Source organism: Schistocerca cancellata, chromosome 3 (genome assembly GCF_023864275.1).
Source record: "Schistocerca cancellata isolate TAMUIC-IGC-003103 chromosome 3, iqSchCanc2.1, whole genome shotgun sequence".
Lineage (NCBI taxonomy): Eukaryota > Metazoa > Arthropoda > Insecta > Orthoptera > Acrididae > Schistocerca > Schistocerca cancellata.
In genome coordinates this window covers 170798387-170815890 of record NC_064628.1, presented here as the reverse complement: position 1 = coordinate 170815890, position 17504 = coordinate 170798387, and the positions used below count along the sequence as shown (strand labels likewise).

At 41.8% G+C, this 17504-nt stretch overlaps 1 protein-coding gene across 1 annotated transcript in view; it reads right to left on the bottom strand.

Annotated features, from left to right (window-relative positions):
• LOC126176184 (MAP kinase-activating death domain protein) overlaps positions 1-17504 on the bottom strand; it is a 545775-nt gene that overhangs the window by 271068 nt on the left and 257203 nt on the right. Inside the window, exon 24 of the mRNA XM_049923326.1 lies at positions 16949-17082. Within this exon, the coding sequence (XP_049779283.1) occupies positions 16949-17082 (134 nt within the window). The remainder of the gene's footprint in view (positions 1-16948; positions 17083-17504) is intronic.

Genomic DNA, 17504 nt, shown 5'->3' with positions numbered 1-17504 from the left:
ACAGGACAATATCATTAACATCGATATGCAGCAGGATTTTGGAACATACACTCCTGGAAATGGAAAAAAGAACACATTGACACCGGTGTGTCAGAACCACCATACTTGCTCCGGACACTGTGAGAGGGCTGTACAAGCAATGATCACACACACGGCACAGCGGACACACCAGGAACCGCGGTGTTGGCCGTCGAATGGCGCTAGCTGCGCAGCATTTGTGCACCGCCGCCGTCAGTGTCAGCCAGTTTGCCGTGGCATACGGAGCTCCATCGCAGTCTTTAACACTGGTAGCATGCCGCGACACTGTGGACGTGAACCGTATGTGCAGTTGACGGACTTTGAGCGAGGGCATATAGTGGGCATGCGGGAGGCCGGGTGGACGTACCGCCGAATTGCTCAACACGTGGGGCGTGAGGTCTCCACAGTACATCGATGTTGTCGCCAGTGGTCGGCGGAAGGTGCACGTGCCCGTCGACCTGGGACCGGACCGCAGCGACGCACGGATGCACGCCAAGACCGTAGGATCCTACGCAGTGCCGTAGGGGGCCGCACTGCCACTTCCCAGCAAATTATGGACACTGTTGCTCCTGGGGTATCGGCGAGGACCATTCGCAACCGTCTCCATGAAGCTGGGCTACGGTCCTGCACACTGTTAGGCCGTCTTCCGCTCATGCCCCAACATCGTGCAGCCCGCCTCCAGTGGTGTCGCGACAGGCGTGAATGGAGGGACGAATGGAGACGTGTCGTCTTCAGCGATGAGAGTCGCTTCTGCCTTGGTGCCAATGATGGTCGTATGCGTGTTTGGCGCCGTGCAGGTGAGCGCCACAATCAGGACTGCATACGACCGAGGCACACAGGGCCAACACCCGGCATCATGGTGTGGGGAGCGATTTCCTACACTGGCCATACACCACTGGTGATTGTCGAGGGGACACTGAATAGTGCATGGTACATCCAAACCGTCATCGAACCCATCGTTCTACCATTCCTAGACCGGCAAGGGAACTTGCTGTTCCAACAGGACAATGCACGTCCGCATGTATCCCGTGCCACCCAACGTGCTCTAGAAGGTGTAAGTCAACTACCCTGGCCAGCAAGATCTCCGGATCTGTCCCCCATTGAGCATGTTTGGGACTGGATGAAGCGTCGTCTCACGCGGTCTGCATGTCCAGCACGAACGCTGGTCCAACTGAGGCGCCAGGTGGAAATGGCATGGCAAGCCGTTCCACAGGACTACATCCAGCATCTCTACGATCGTCTCCATGGGAGAATAGCAGCCTGCATTGCTGCGAAAGGTGGATATACACTGTACTAGTGCCGACATTGTGCATGCTCTGTTGCCTGTGTCTATGTGCCTGTGGTTCTGTCAGTGTGATCATGTGATGTATCTGACCCCAGGAATGTGTCAATAAAGTTTCCCCTTCCTGGGACAATGAATTCACGGTGTTCTTATTTCAATTTCCAGGAGTGTATATCGTGTTCAAACATTATGAATTACCTCAAAGAAAATTGTCTATTGACACACAGTCAACACGGATTTAGACAACATTGTTCCTGTGAAACACAACTAGCTCTTTACTCGCATGAAGTATTGAGTGCTACTGACAAGGGATTTCAAATTGATTCCATCTTTCTGGATTTCCAGAAGGCTTTTGACACTGTACCACACAAGTGGCTTGTAGTGAAATTGCTTGCTTATGGAATATCATCTCAGTTATGTGACTGGATTCGTGATTTCCTGCCAGAGGGAAAGTCATTGAGTAAAACAGAAGCAATTGCTGGCATTCCCCAAGGTAGTGTTATAGGCCCTTTTCTGTTCCTTATCTATATAAATGATTTAGGAGACAATCTGAGCAGCTGTCTTAGGTTGTTTGCAGATGATGCTGTTGTTTATCAACTAGTGAAGTCATCAGAAGATCAAAACAAATTGCAAAATGATTTAGAAAAGATATCTGTATAGTGCAAAAATTGGCAATTGACCCTAAATAATGATAAGTGTGTGATCATCCACTTGAGTGCTAAAAGGAATCCGTTAAACTTTGGTTACATGATAAGTCAGTCAAATCTAAAGGCCATAAATTCAACTAAATGTCAAAGAATTGCAATTATGATCAACTTAAATAGGAAGGAACACACAGAAAATGTTATGGGGAAGATCTACCAAAGACTGTGTTTTATTGGCAGGCCACTTAGAAAATGTAACAGATCTACTATGGAAACTGCCTACACTACACTTGTCCGTCCTCTTTTAGAATACTGCTGTGCAGTGCGGGATCTTTACCAGATAGGACAACAGAGTACACTGTAAAAGTTCAAAGAAGGGCAGGATGTTTTGTGTTATTGGGAAATAGGGAAGAGAGTGTCACCTGAAATGATACAGGATTTGGGAGGGACATCACTGAAACAAAAGCATATTTTGCTGCGGAGGAATCTTCTCACAAAATTCTAATCACCAACTTTCTCCTCCAAATGCGAAAATATTTTGTTGACATTGACTACATAGGGAGAAATGATCATCATGATAAAATAAGGGAAATCAGAGCTTGTACAGAAAGACATAGGTGTTCATTGTTTTTGCACACTATACAAGATTGGAATAAAAGAGAATTGTGAAGGTGGTTCGATGAAACCTCTGCCAGGCACTTACATGTGATTTGCAAAATGGTTCAAATGGTTCTGAGCACTATGGGACTTAACTGCTGAGGTCATTAGTCCCCTAGAACTTAGAACTACTTAAACCTAACTAACCTAAGGACATCACACACATCCATGCCTGAGGCAGGATTCGGACCTGCGACCATAACGGTTGCGCGGCTCCAGACTGTAGCGCCTAGAACCGCTCGGCCACTCCAGCCGGCTGTGCTTTGCAGATTATCCATGTAGATGTAGCTGTAGACATAAGATACTAACATTTTTTTCCTCAGTTCCTCACTTAATAAACTTGGTAAACCACTGTTTCAGTGGTAGCGAGTGGCAGCAACAGTGGTTATTGACATCTAGTACGGTGGTACTATCTTTGGAGGGACATCAAGTGTTTCTCCGGGTCGGAGTGTGTCGGATACTTCGGTTGGGACGGAGCATCAGTGAGGTCCAGCAGCGTGAGGACGTGTCAGGACTGCTGGCGTCATGCAGGCACTGCCGGATAGAGTGGCTGCAGTTGTGAGGGCCACAGCCTCGTTGTTCAGTGGAACCAGGATGTTTGAGTTGAGTGAACATTAACCAGTAGTGAAATCTCCACTATTTTGAGATCCCGCCGTTTGTTCGCGCGTTGCTACTCGCAGGGTTGCTGAGACAAAGACCAACAAGTGGGGTGTTTGGAGTTGGCAAAATTAATTAGCCATCCTCCACTTCTTATTGTGAATCATTGAATTCCTTGTGTTATTATTGGTGAAGTTCAACCAGCAGTATTTTTCTGCCTAGTGGACACTAATGCCCCATTTACCTGCCCTGGCGGTTAGTGTATTTTCATGGCAGTGTACCTTCCCTCACCTTGCCGCCGCTGTCTGGTAAGGTATGTAGTTCAACAGCCTCCTTGATTGTGGTTTGGATATTTTGTTTCTTTTGAACTACTTAGGTCATAGTGGTTCCTTCTGCTTCTGAATGTTCTAAACAACAGATTCTAAAGACACAGTGCTGTCCGCTGGTTCAGCCTTGCCTGGGTTATTCCATTGTTGTATTGGTTATCAGACGTTAAAGGTGTTGGTCTGAGTTTAAACTGTCACTAGTTTTAGTTGCCATCCGGTTAAGTGAATACAACTCTTGTCTGCCTTTCTCATCTTTTACAAAGTTGAGCAACTTTGCCAGACTTTGCCAGGTCAATCCTTGTAGCACTGTCTGAGGCCCGCTTCTCTCTTGATGTGGTCAGTTTGTGATGATTGTTAAAAAAAATTAATTTTGAATTATTACTGTTTGGCCCTTCAGCCAACAAAGAGTTTGAATTTCTTGTTAATAAGGCCTTCAGCCATGAGTGTAACTTGTCTTAAGAAATTTTAATTAGACACTGAAATGGAAATTAGACACTGAAATGTTGATGATTGTTCTTTAAATATCCCACGAAGAAGTTTAATTGTTTCTCAAAAATTTGCTATCCAGGCCTTCAGCTGTCCAACTGGTTTTTGAGTTATTACTATTGGGGCCTTCAGATGAAAAATAATTTGAATTTCTTGTCAATTAGGCCTCGAGCCCTGAACGCAATTGGTCTTAACAATTTTTAATTAGATATTGTCTCTTAACAGAGACATTTCAATGACTGTCTTTTTTTAAAATATTTTAGTATCTCTTGGAGAAGTTTAATTGTTTCTTAACAATTTGTTATCCAGGCCTTCAGCAGTCAAATTGTTTTTTGAGTTATTACTATTGGGGCCTTCAGCCGACAAATAATTTGAATTTCTGGTCAATAAGGCATTCAGCCGTAAGTGCAACTTGCTTAAGAATTTTTTTTTAACTAGACATTGTGTCTTAACAGTCAAATTTGATAATTGTTCCTTATTGTCAACCTTATTTGCAATTGTTTCCAAATAAAGTGTATGTGATTTAAAAAGAAACTGAGCAACCACTGGTAACTGATTACGGTCCTGTCCACACCAAATCCTGCCTTTCCCTAAGTACCAGGTCTCAGTGGTAGCAAAGCGTGGTTACGATTATAATATTGCCATTACCGTTACCGTTGGTTGAAATTGTAACTCTGTCAATACTATACGATATTTGTCTTTGCTATTTTGTTGTTTCAGGTGACCAATTCTAATGGCAGTCAGGCAGTGCCCTGGGATCTGCCTGTTGAGGAAGGACCACCTCATTTATGAGCTAGCAATAAGGCACCAGCCTACTGTGGGTAGTGTCGCGGACTTAGCCGCCCATTTGCGTGCTACTGTTCTTCAGCCAGTTGATGTCATGCCAGATGTTGTGGGTGAGACAGAAGCAGCCATTGAGATTTTGTTTAAGGCTGTTAGGGGTCTTGAGGACATCATCAGCTTTTTGGAGGGCACTCAACCTAGTGGCAGTCAGTTACACAGGCTTTAACCAACCAGATAGCGGATTTAAGGACCATTAAAGTTAGAGGATCATTGTAATGAATCAACCGCTGAATTGGGGTCCTTGATTAATGAATTGCAGTTTAAGATTACATGTTTAGAGCTGATGGGAAGAGGACTGGGGAGTAGGATTTGCTGTCTTCAGGGTGGTGCACAAGCCAACCTGGGAATAATGCACTTAATGTCTCCTGAGAGGTTAGACACGCCGTTTGCTAAATTGCCTAATCCTCTGGTGCATCTCTTTCAGAACATCACAGAATTTGTTGTAGACCGACTCCAGCAAATTGAATGGTTATTATGGTGGTTGGTTCACCTTGAGCAACACGCTGATGCCTTTGGCGTATAGCATCAAGTAGTTTTGTCACTATTGTATCCGTTAGCTAGAGGCGAATTGAGGACCCTCATATCCACAGCCATGGCAGAGGGGTTTTCCTTGAAGTGGTTTAGGGAGCTTGTAATTAATGAAAGATTGACCATGGGAGTTCACAAACAGCTTGATTGTCACTATATTTGGCAGATGTAGCAAGATAAAGAGGAGTTACATCTATGTGTGGAGAGAGTCAAGACGGCCAGCTTGGCCTTGTTAGTCAACTTGCCAGAACGGGAGTTAGTTTCTATTGTCCTGAGGGGAATGCGAGTGGCAGACAAGTCGCACTTTGTTTTTGTGGTCATCCCGCCATCTGGGAAGAACTTTGTGCCACGGTTGTAGTGATATCTGCGTTACTGCTCGCGGACGATCATGCCATGAAGTTAAGGTTCAGCCCACGGGCGTTATCAAGGAGAACTCTGGATTATCTACATCAGCTGAGTCTGCTAAAAGGGAACCACGGTGTTGCTTCAGGTGTGGTCAGACATGTCATTTAGTTCGTTCTTGCGTTCAACCACATGCACCCAGTGCCAACAAATGATTTTGGGATGTGATTTTATAAGTAAAACTGGATTATTCCAGGTACACCTTCTTCTTTAAGTTCACTTCGGCTCACAAGTTTGGGTTCTGTGAATGTGCTAAGTGTAAGGTGCATAGAAATGCTGGCATGCTGGCTGTTGATGCTAAGGTTAATGAGTTTGATCTCACCCATTTGTCTTCACAGCAGGCCTCTGAACTAAGGGATTTGTTGCAGAGGTTCCCCGAGCTTCTCTGTGATAGACTGGGGGTTACTAATATTCTTGACTACCATATTTGTCGATCTTACCATATTCCCACCAGGCAGTCCCCATATCATCTCTCACAGCCTAAGATGAAAATACTAAGAGGAAAGATCTCTAAAATGCTCCAACAAGGAGTTATTAGGCCTTCTACATTGCTTATGCTTCCCCCATATTCCTTGTTCCTAAGAATCAGGGGCGGGATTTTCAGCCTGTTGTTGACTACTGGTGCCTGAACACCAAGGTTGTCCTCGAATCAGTTCCTTTACCTGATCTTCATAACTCTTTTACTTGGTTTGCCGGCACTAATAGGTTCACTGTGCTCAATCTAAATCAAGCCTATTTTCAGATTCTCTTCGCAAAAGAATGTAAACACGTTACAGCATTTTGTACTGATTGGAATCTGTTTGAGTTTCCCTTTGAGGATTCCCTTTGGTTTGGCTACTGGCGCAGCCGTTCTTACTAGTTTGCTGGAAAATATTCTTGGAGACTTGAAATTAGTCATTGTTTATAATTACTTGGACAACTGGGTGATTTATAGCTGTTTGTTTCATGAGCATCTGGAACATATCCAGCAAGTTTTTGCTACGAAATATATCTCGGGTGTACAGCCTGGTATGAGTGTGTATAGGACACAATATTTCGGAAATCAACCACGTTGCCATCATCAGGTGCACTGATGTGGTCGATTGCCGAAATATTGTGTCCTATGCACACTCATACCAGGCTGTTCACCTGAGATTTATTTCATCATAAAATATGCTTGGAAAAATTGAAGAATCACAAGTTTTTGCTAGGTTGCAGGGGGGCCGGTTTAACTGTTAAACCCAGTAAGGTGACATTAGCCAGGCAGCAGGTATCCTCCTTAGGTCACTTAGTATCAGGCGAGGGCATTCGCATTGACCAGGAGTGGACTAAGGCATTGAGAGCTCTCCCACATCCTTCCGATAAATGCGGGATTGACTGGTTTATTGGCATGGTAAATTATTTTAGGCGTTTTGTCCCTAATTTTGATCAGTTGGCGTCTCCTTTAAATGAATTGCGTCAAAAAGGGGTGCATTTTGAATGGAGACCTGCCCAAGAGGCCGCATTTGAGCGCATTAAGGCAGCTATAGCCAACCCTCTGGTTCTCGGAGTGCCTGATTTTAATAAAAAATTTATTGTACAAACAGACACATCTAATGCAGGAATTTTGGCCATCCTCCGACAGGAGTATGAGGGTCAAAGGCAGCCATCAGAGTTCGCATCTCGTTGGTTAACCAGTGCCAAACTTAAATATTCTGTTTACGAATGTGAGGCACTGGCTGTCTTGTTCGCACTTGAGAAGTATCGCTTTTGTCTCAAGCATGGAGCATTTGAGCTAGAAACCGACAATCAAGCATTAAGCTGGGTGCTAGCCGGGCCGCGTAAAACTGGCCATATCGCCAGGTGGGCGGTACACATTTCAGCATTTCAATTCGAGGTTAAACACATTAAGGGGACTGAGAATGTGCTCACAGATGTCCTCAGCCATATATGTTCACTGAACATCCATCTAGTGGGCGCGCACAAGAAATGGAGGAAGGCAATCTTAAGTGTTTCATGTTAGGTGGTATTCCTCATTTGTTTAGTGATGTTGCCGACCATCAGGATCAGGACCCCACTTGGCGACTGGTTAAGGAACGGCTGTCAGCAGGGGAACCTTTGGATGGATATGTCATCAGGAAAGGCATTTTGCGTAAAAGGGTGGGCTGTGCCAAGTACTGGAAGATCTGTCTACCAGCCACCCTGATACGCCCTCTTTTCCATTACTTTCACAACTCATTGATTGGTGGGCATTTAGGAACCTATAAGACCTTGCAGAAAATGAGGGAGCATTTGACTTGGCCATCCATGGATTAAGAATTTAGAGAGATGGTTTCTCAGTGTCAGTTGAGTCGTGTGGCCAAGCCTAAGAACGCTCTTCAACAGGGCTTCTTGAGTTCTGAGTGCAAAATCCTGCCCCATGGACAAATTCTATATTGATTATGTGGGGCTCTTACCTCACACCAAAAGAGGCCATCAGTGTGTATTGGTTATTATTGATGTGTTTTTGAGGTTTATCTGGCTTCTTCCGAGTCGTAACATGACTGCTGCTACTACCACTGTGCATTTAACTGACATATTTAGTGTTTTTGGACCCCCTAAGCAAATTGTTAGTGATAATGCACCGGCCTTTCTTTCATCTCCCTTCAAGGCTTTCTGTTTTCAAAGCAGTGTGAAGCACGTGACGACCACTCCATATTACCTGCAGGGCTCTTTCGCAGAGAGGGTCAATTGTAATCTCAAATCTGCACTGATTATCTTCCATCAGAAGACGCTCAGTAAGTGGGGTTCTAGTCTCCCTTGGCTTAGTTTTGCCTTCAATACCGCCACCCATGAGGCTCTGAAAGCTACTCCGGTGTCCTTGATCTTTGCTTATCCTGTTAATTCCCCCCTTTTGAACTTATGGGGAATTCAAGATCTAATCCCTGCGGATATACCCCTCAGATCGTCAAAGAAAACTGGAATCGTGCCAAGTGCAATATTCTCAGGGACCACAACAAACAAGCTGACCGTTACAACAGTAATCAACGAGTCTTTAGCGGTAAACAAGGAGACCAGGTGTATGTCCATAAATTTCCCAGGCGGGAGGTGCACTGTGGAAACCTTGGTAAGTTCAGTCCCCGTTTCTTGGATCCCTGTACTATTATGTGTATTTTAGGCCAAGTTAATCTTCTGGTTAAGGACAAAAGCACCGGTAAGCAATACCGGGTCCATCTTAATCCAATTAAGTTTGGTTAGGCCACTTGTTGGGTTACCCCCGGATTGGTGTTTGAGGGGGGGGGGGGGGGAGGGGGGGGGGGGAGGGGGGGGGCAGGTTGAGCCGCGTTGTGGCTTGCGTTGTTGCTGTTGGTAGGTTGGCATCATATAACAGGGATAGTGGCATTTCGTTTTCTTCTTGTCTTTACTTGTGCCACTACATTTGCTAGTGTTGTCTGTCCATGAGTGGCAACAACAGCGGTTATCGTCAAGTGTTTTTCCGGCTCAGAGTGTGTCGGTGAGTTTGATTGGCACGGAGCAGCTGTGTGTTCCGGCAGCACGAGGACATGCCAGGACCGCTGGCTGCATGCAGGCACTGCTGGATATAGGGGCTATAGTTGCGAGGGCCACAACGTCATTTTCCACCGGACCCCGGATGTTTGAGTTGAGTGAACATTAACCAGTAGTGAAATCTCCACTACTTTGAGATCACGCCTTTTGTTCGCGCATTGCTGCTCGCAGGGTTGCTGAGACGAAGAACAACAAGTGGAGTGTTTTGAGATGGCGAAATTAATTAGCCATCCTCCACTTCTTATTATTAATCATTGAATTCCTTGTGTTATTACTGGCGAAGTTCAGCCAGCGGTATTTTTCTGCCTAGTGGCCGCTAACGCCCCAGTTACCTGCCCTGGAGGTTAGCGTATTTTCACGGAAGTGTACCTTTCCTCACCTTGCCAGTTTGGATTACTTTGTTTGTAGTGGTTCCTTCTCCTTCTGAATGTTCTAAACAATGGATTCTGAAGACGCACTGCTGTCCAATGGTTCTGCCTTGCCTGGGTTATTCCATTGTTGTATTGGTTATCAGATTTTGCAAGAGTATTGGTCTGTGTTTAAACTGTCACTAGTTTGAGTTGACATCCGGTTAAGTGAATACAACTCTAGGCTGCCTTTCTCATTGTTTACGAAGTTGAGTAACTTTGCAGGAAAATCCTTGTAGCACTGACTGAGGCCCACTTCTCTCTTGATTTGGTCAGATTCAGATGTAGCAAGAACCTTGCTACATGGCATCATCAACAGCAGCAGCAAAGTAAATAGTCACTAAGGCACAATTTATACGCCCCATCCAGCCGTCAAGGCATACATCATTCAGTCAAGCCTTTTGGCCACTGTGCAGCCAGATGATCCATCAATTAACTATCCACTGAGGAGCCGTCATTCGTTTGTTAGTTGCTAACAGTATGTTGACTTCTGGAGCAGACAGCAATGTTAAGTTGCCCCTTGCAGTTTTAGCCACCACTGTTGAGTCAGCAGCAGCTGAAGTTTCTCATATCACTTGTGTGAGACACCACCACCCTAGTGATACTGCTCATGTCAGAGCTTTGGACTTCTTTCTGTGAGCAGTGGGCTACCGCCACTTCACTTTGCATCATTCAGAGGTGGATTCAAGAACGCGCTTGAACGATGTGAGCACATTCTTTGCTCCAACTATGTACTGAATGTCCTATTGTTAATAAAATAGTTCAACTCAGCTACTGTCATCTTGCTAACTAGAACCTGAACCTAACAACCATTGTGCAAAGCCAACACTCCGCGTTGGGAACAGCCATGCCATCATACAAACAGAAGAATGTCATCCCACCCCTCCTGCCCACCCCTCCACCAGTGGTCATATGCACTCAGTGTGTTACAGTTCTAACTACCGCTTACTTTCAATCAGAAAGTTATATGTTAACTCTATAGTTCATCTTTGTACTTCACCCACTGACTGAACAAGATGGAGCAGTGGTTAACGTACTGAATGCACATTTACAATGAATTTCCATCAAAACACCAGGATTTAAGTTTTAGATGGTTTTCTTGTATCACGTAACGCAGATGCTGGGTTTGTTTCTTTGAAAAGGAAATCACTTTTATTGCCCACAATTTTTATGACCTTGACAACATGACAATTAATCTGGACTTTCAGTGTTTCCAATTCACTGACTGATTTTTCATTTCACTTAATTAATTCTTTTTAATTATTCAACTCAATTGTATTAATGGGAAATGTCAATAAAGAACGGAGACAGAGTGGCTGGCTATTTCTTATCTGCATGTGATGAAATTTCTAGTACTTTTGAGAAAAAACTTAATGTTGAAAGGAGTATCTGAGCAACCTACTCCTTTTTTCCAAGCTTTCCAACAAATCCCTCTTGCCTTCCAGAAGATGAAATATACAAAATCTGAAAGCTAGATTTAGTATTTTCCACTTTAAGTGTTTCTGTCAGCATTACTCCAAATTTCACCATCTTTAGGTAATTTCTGTCCAACCATTCTGTCTCCATGTAATTATCTAACCTCTATTCAGATTTTCGTGTTCACCACATAATCCAAACTTCTGGCATCCTACATTCCAATTAATAGGACATTAGCACTGTATTGTTTATTCTCCTGTTGGTAACCCACTGCTGATCATAAATCAAAATGTAATATAGCTTATGTTCACAGTATTTTTCACAGGAATTGGCCACTATGAGATAATTTTAGAAAATTGTATCTGCCTGGATACGATTCCAACGCTTTTAGTGCAGAGGTTTCTATTGTGGTGTAGATGACCACTTCATAGGCTTAGAAGGAAACAACCCCAAAAATAAACAAACCGTATGATGGCAACCCAATCGTATGATTTACTCAGCTACAGAATGGTTTCCTATAATGAGAACATATTAATAACTGAACATCTTCAAAAGGAATACTCAGACAGGCTTCAAAGACAACAAGCAAAGTGTAATAAATAAAGAAACTTTTTATAAAGTGATAATTTATTTTTGTGACATGAAATGTAAGGGACCTAGGCACAAAAGATAGTAAAATATTTTAACTGTTGTTGTTGTGGTCTTCAGTCCAGAGACTGGTTTGATGCAGCTCTCCATGCTACTTTATCCTGTGCAAGCTTCTTCATCTCCCAGTACCTACTGCAACCTACATCCTTCTGAATCTGTTTAGTGTATTCATCTCTTGGTCTCCCTGTACGACTTTTACCCTCCACGCTGCCCTCCAATACTAAATTGGTGATCCCTTGATGCCTCAGAATATACCCTACCAACCAATCCCTTCTTCTAGTCAAGTTGCGCCATAAAATTCTCTTCTCTCCAATTCTATTCAATACCTCCTGATTAGTTATGTGATCTACCCACCTTATCTTCAGCATTCTTCTGTAGCATCACATTTCGAAAGCTTCGATTCTCTTCTTGTCTAAACTATTTATCATCCACGTTTCACTTCCATAAATGGCTACATTCCATACAAATACTTTCAGAAATGACTTTCTGACATTTAACTCTATATTTGATGTTAACAAATTTTTCTTCTTCAGAAATGCTTTCCTTGCCATTGCCAGTCTACATTTTACATCCTCTCTACTTCGATCATCATCAGTTATTTGGCTCCCCAAATAGCAAAACTCATTTACTACTTTAATCGTCTCATTTCCTAATCTAATTCCCGCAGCATCACCCGATTTAATTCGACTACATTCCATCATCCTTGTTTTGCTTTTGTTGACGTTCTTCTTATATCCTCCTTTCAAGACACTGTCCATTCCGTTCAGCTGCTCTTCCAGGTCCCTTGCTGTCTCTGACAGAATTACAATGTCATCAGCGAACCGCAAAGTTTTTATTTCTTCTCCATGGATTTTAATACATACTCTGAATTTTTCTTTTGTTTCCTTTACTGCTTTCTAAATATACAGAATGAATAAATTGGGGATATGCTACAACCCTGTCTCACTCCCTTCCCAACCAATGCTCCCCTTTCATGTCCCTCGACTCTTATAACTGCCATCTGGTTCTGCACAAAATGTAAATAGCCCTTCATTCCCCATATGTTACCCCTGCCACCTTCATGATTTGAAAGAGAGTATTCCTGTCAATATTGTCAAAAGCTTTCTCTAAGTCTACAAATGCTAGAAACATAGGTTTGCCTTTTCTTAATCTATTTTCTAAGATAAGTCATAGGGTCAGTATTGCCTCACGTGTTCCAACATTTCTATGGAATCCAAACTGATCTTCCCCAACGTCGGCCTCTACCAGTTTTTCCATTTGTCTGTAAAGAATTCGTTTTAGTATTTTGCAGCTGGTAATTTTCACATCTGTCAACACCTGCTTTCTTTGGGATTGGACTTATTATATACTTCTTGAAGTATGAGGGTATTACGCCTGTCTCATACATCTTGATCACTAGATGGTAGAGTTTTGTTAGGCCTGGCTCTCCGAAGGCTGTCAGTAGTTCTAACGGAATGTTATCTACTCCCAGATCCTTGTTTCGACTTAGGTCTTTCAGTGCTCTGTCAAACTCTTCACTCAGTATCATATCTCCTATTTCATCTTCATCTACATTCTCTTCCATTTCTATAATATTGTCCTCAAGAACATTTCCCTTGTATAGACCCTCTATGTACTGCTTCCACCTTTCTGATTTCCGTTCTTTGCTTAGAACTGGGTTTCCATCTGAGCTCTTGATATTCATGCAAGTGGTTTTCTTTCCTCCAAAGCTCTCTTTAATTTTCCTGTAGGCAGTATCTATCTTACCCCTAGTGATATGCACATCTACATCCTTACATTTGTCCTCTAGCCATCCCTGTTTAGCCATTTTGCACTTCGTGTCAATCTCATTTTTGAGACGTTTGTATTCCTTTTAACCTGCTTCATTTACTGCATTTTTATATTTTCTCCTTTCATCTATTAAATTCAATATCTCTTCTGTTACCCAAGAATTTCTATTAGCCCTTGTCTTTTTACCTACTTGATCCTCTGCTACCTTCACTATTTCTTCTCTCAAAGCTACCCATTCTTCTTCTACTGTATTTCTTTCCCCCATTCTTGTCAATCATTACCTTATGCTCTCCCTGCAGCGCTCTACAACCTCTGGTTCTTTCAGTTTATCCAGGTCCCATCTCCTTAAAGTCCCACCTTTTTGCACTTTCTTCAGTTTTAATCTACAGTTCATAACCAATAGATTGCGGTCAGAGTCCTCATCTGCCCCTGGAAATGTCTTACAATTTAAAACCCGGTTCCTGAATCTCTGTCTTACCATTATATAATCTATCTGAGACCTTCCAGTATCTCCAGGCTTTTTCCATGTCAACAACATTCTTTTATGATTCCTGAACCAAGTGTTAGCTATGATTAAGTTACGTTCTGTGCAAAATCCTACCAGGGGGCTTCCCCTTTCATTCCTTACTCCCATTCCATATTCACCTACTACGTTTCCTTCTCTTCCTTTTCCTACTATCGAGTTCCAGTCACCCATGACTGACACTATCTGAATAATTTCTTTTATCTCATCATACATTTCATCAATGTCTTCATCATTTGTGGAGCTAGTTGGCATATAAGCTTGTACTACTGCGGTAGGTGTGGACTTCGTTTCTATCTTGGCCACAATAATGCGTTCACTATGCTGTTTGTAGTATTGTAGTAGCTTACCCGCATTCCTATTTTCATCTTCATTATTAAACCTGCTCCTGCATTACCACTATTTGATTTTGAATTTATAGCCCTGTATCTATCTGACCAGAAGTCCTGTTCTTCCTGGCACCGAACTTCACTAATTGTGACTATATCTAACTTCAATCTATCAATTTCCCTTTTTAAATTTTCTAGCGTACCTGCCTGATTAAGGGATCTGGCATACCACGCTCCGATCTGTACAACACCAGTTTTCTTTCTCTAGATAACAACGTCCTCCTGAGTAGTCGCCGCCTGGTGATCCGAATGGGGTACTATTTTACCTCCGGAATATTTTACCCAAGAGGACACCATCATCATTTAACCATACAGTAAAGCTGCATGCCCTCAGGAAAAATTACGGCTGTAGTTTCCCCTTGCTTTCAGCTGTTCGTGGTACCAACACAGCAAAGCCGTTTTGGTTAGTGTTGCAAGACCAGATCAGTCAATCACCCAGACTGTTGCCCCTGCAACTACTGAAAAGGCTGCTGCCTGTCTTCAGGAACCACACATTTGTCTGGCGCGGGGGGGGGGGGGGGTCATTTTAACTATCTTAAAAATTAATCTATTGTTTACATGATTAAGATGTAGATTAAAACAAATCCAAAATACATGTGACACAGCAGTTTAAGAATTAGGGTGAGGAAAGAAAGTAAAATGAAGTTTATAAAAGTTTGACCATTCCTATATTACTCTGAAGCAATGAGATTTAGACTCTTAAAAAAAAGACAGAAAAATAGGAACCCACTGTCTGATACAAGATTCATATGAAGTAGTATAAAATTAAACAATGCAAAATCCAGAATGAAATAATAACAATATTATGAAAAGGATACATTGCTACTAACCATATAGCAGAGTTGTTGAGTCACAGAGAGACACAACAAAACGACTTCTAGACATGTAAGCTTTCAACCAGAAAGCCTTCTTGTGAAATAGACAACATAAACACACAAATTCTTGCAAATGCAGCTCATACACACATAACCACTGTCTCTGGCTGCCTGACACAGGCTGTCTGTTTCTGAAAAAGACCTTCTGGCTGAAAGCTTACATAATTAATAGCCTTTTATTGTGCCTGTCTGCAATTGAACATCACCGCTATATAGTGAGTAACAATATATCTTTTCCATAATACCGCCGAAGTACAAAATCAGGTACAACAAAAAGAATCAAGAAATTAAGAAAAAGTTTAAAGCTGGATGATTAAAGAATATAATAGATAAAATAGATATAAAGGAATGACCATAAAGGAAGAATGTAATAGTAGCAATTTGCACTAAAAATAATTAAATACATAAAACATGGAAAAGGATGTCTTGGAACACTCATGAAGAGATGTCATGAATAAAGCTCACCCACCAAGTCAAAACAGGATTCATCCAGTAAGTCTCCACAGATTGTAGGATGTCTCCTTTGCATGAGCAGGCACAATGGTACATGCAGCACGTGTACATGCGCGCACATGCCCGAACGCCTGCACACACACACACACACACACACACACACACACACACACACACCTTTTCAACCTATCATAAATCTGCAGCTGCCATAGAATATAACATTGATTCAAATACTTTGGCCAAGTGAGAGAGACAGTGACATACATTCTCCAATCTTCAGCTTGCATGAAAACAACTCACATGTACTTCGCTATCACTTTACTCAGAGTAACCAAATAAGATTGTGAGAGATTGCCAACAGAATTAATTGACAACTTCAAATATTAAACTTGTGGATCATCTTGCTTCTATCAGAAAGTACCAGCTGCCAGTATCAACTCTGCAATTCACTCCCTCCTTTCATTTTCAAGATTACTCTTAACAAGATACTTGTTAAACTGATAGTATGTGTTTTCTCCAGTTATCTGCAATATACAGTTATGGAATAAATTCAGAATACTATGAGGTTGGCAACACAAAGTCAACTCTCATGTGACTTTTCTTATGATGAGACAATTATTTCAACCCTGCATTTTTGTTCAATTTCTCCATTATGTTTTCCATCTTTTTTCTTAATACAACAACTTTTCTGTTTCAAGTGTACGAGTATTTACCAAATTATGTATAGTTATGGTGTGTTTCTGTTTTTATTTGATTTTTTACCCTCCATCTCCATTTTATCCCAGTTTCCTTATTATTTATCTTTCTGTTTCTTTCCATATTATCTTGCCTTCTATCAAGTTCACTCACCAGTTTACAGTTTATTCGTAAATGCCCTACTGATCTCTATTGAATTTGCTCTTATTTCAACTTCCTTTGAACCTGTCTGAATGCTCATAAGATATTTGTGACTTTTTGTTGCCTAGTCACTCTCACTTTCCAACCGATCATCAACTTAAAAATTATGAATGTGTAAAATGATTATTCTTATCTCAAAGTTTCTGTCATGTGGCTAATAAGTAACAACTCTTGTGATGTAAATTAAAAAAATACAAATGGTTTCTGCTGCCTTGAGAGTAAAATATAATTACTGTGGCTTAGTTTTAAAAAAAATGCTGAAAAATACTGCACAAGTACTCACATCCTTCAGGAAAGCTTGATTCTCAGAATTTGTGGTGGAACGTTCAGCACTCTGTATTCTTTGCAATTCCTCTTGCCTGCTTTTTGTAGTTGTATGTCGTATCAGAGATGATTTTTCTACCAATCCCTTACGACCTAATACAGAAAAGGAAATGCACATTTTAAAAATTATGAAAGAAAGAAAATCTATGTTATTAATACCTGAAATGAAATAGAAATGTTTACTTAACAACCACCCAACAAGAATAACTGATTATTTGTAGACCAGAGACAAGAAAGACAACTGACTCTCTAGCTTTCTAGACTTCAAAACTTTGAGAAGTAACATTTTGATACAAATTCCTTAATTTTTGTATTTGTCAGACTTGTTCAAGCTGTTTGTGTTTCAGCAACTTGCGTGCAGAAGTACTTTTATCCATCTATATTTCTAAATGGCTACAAATACTTAGTGTCAGTTGCAGGTTGCTTATGTAATGGCTTCTGGAAGGAACAAATATTTGATTTTCAGTATTTCATATATTTATTGATGGAATTTAAAATGCTGTCACACACTATTC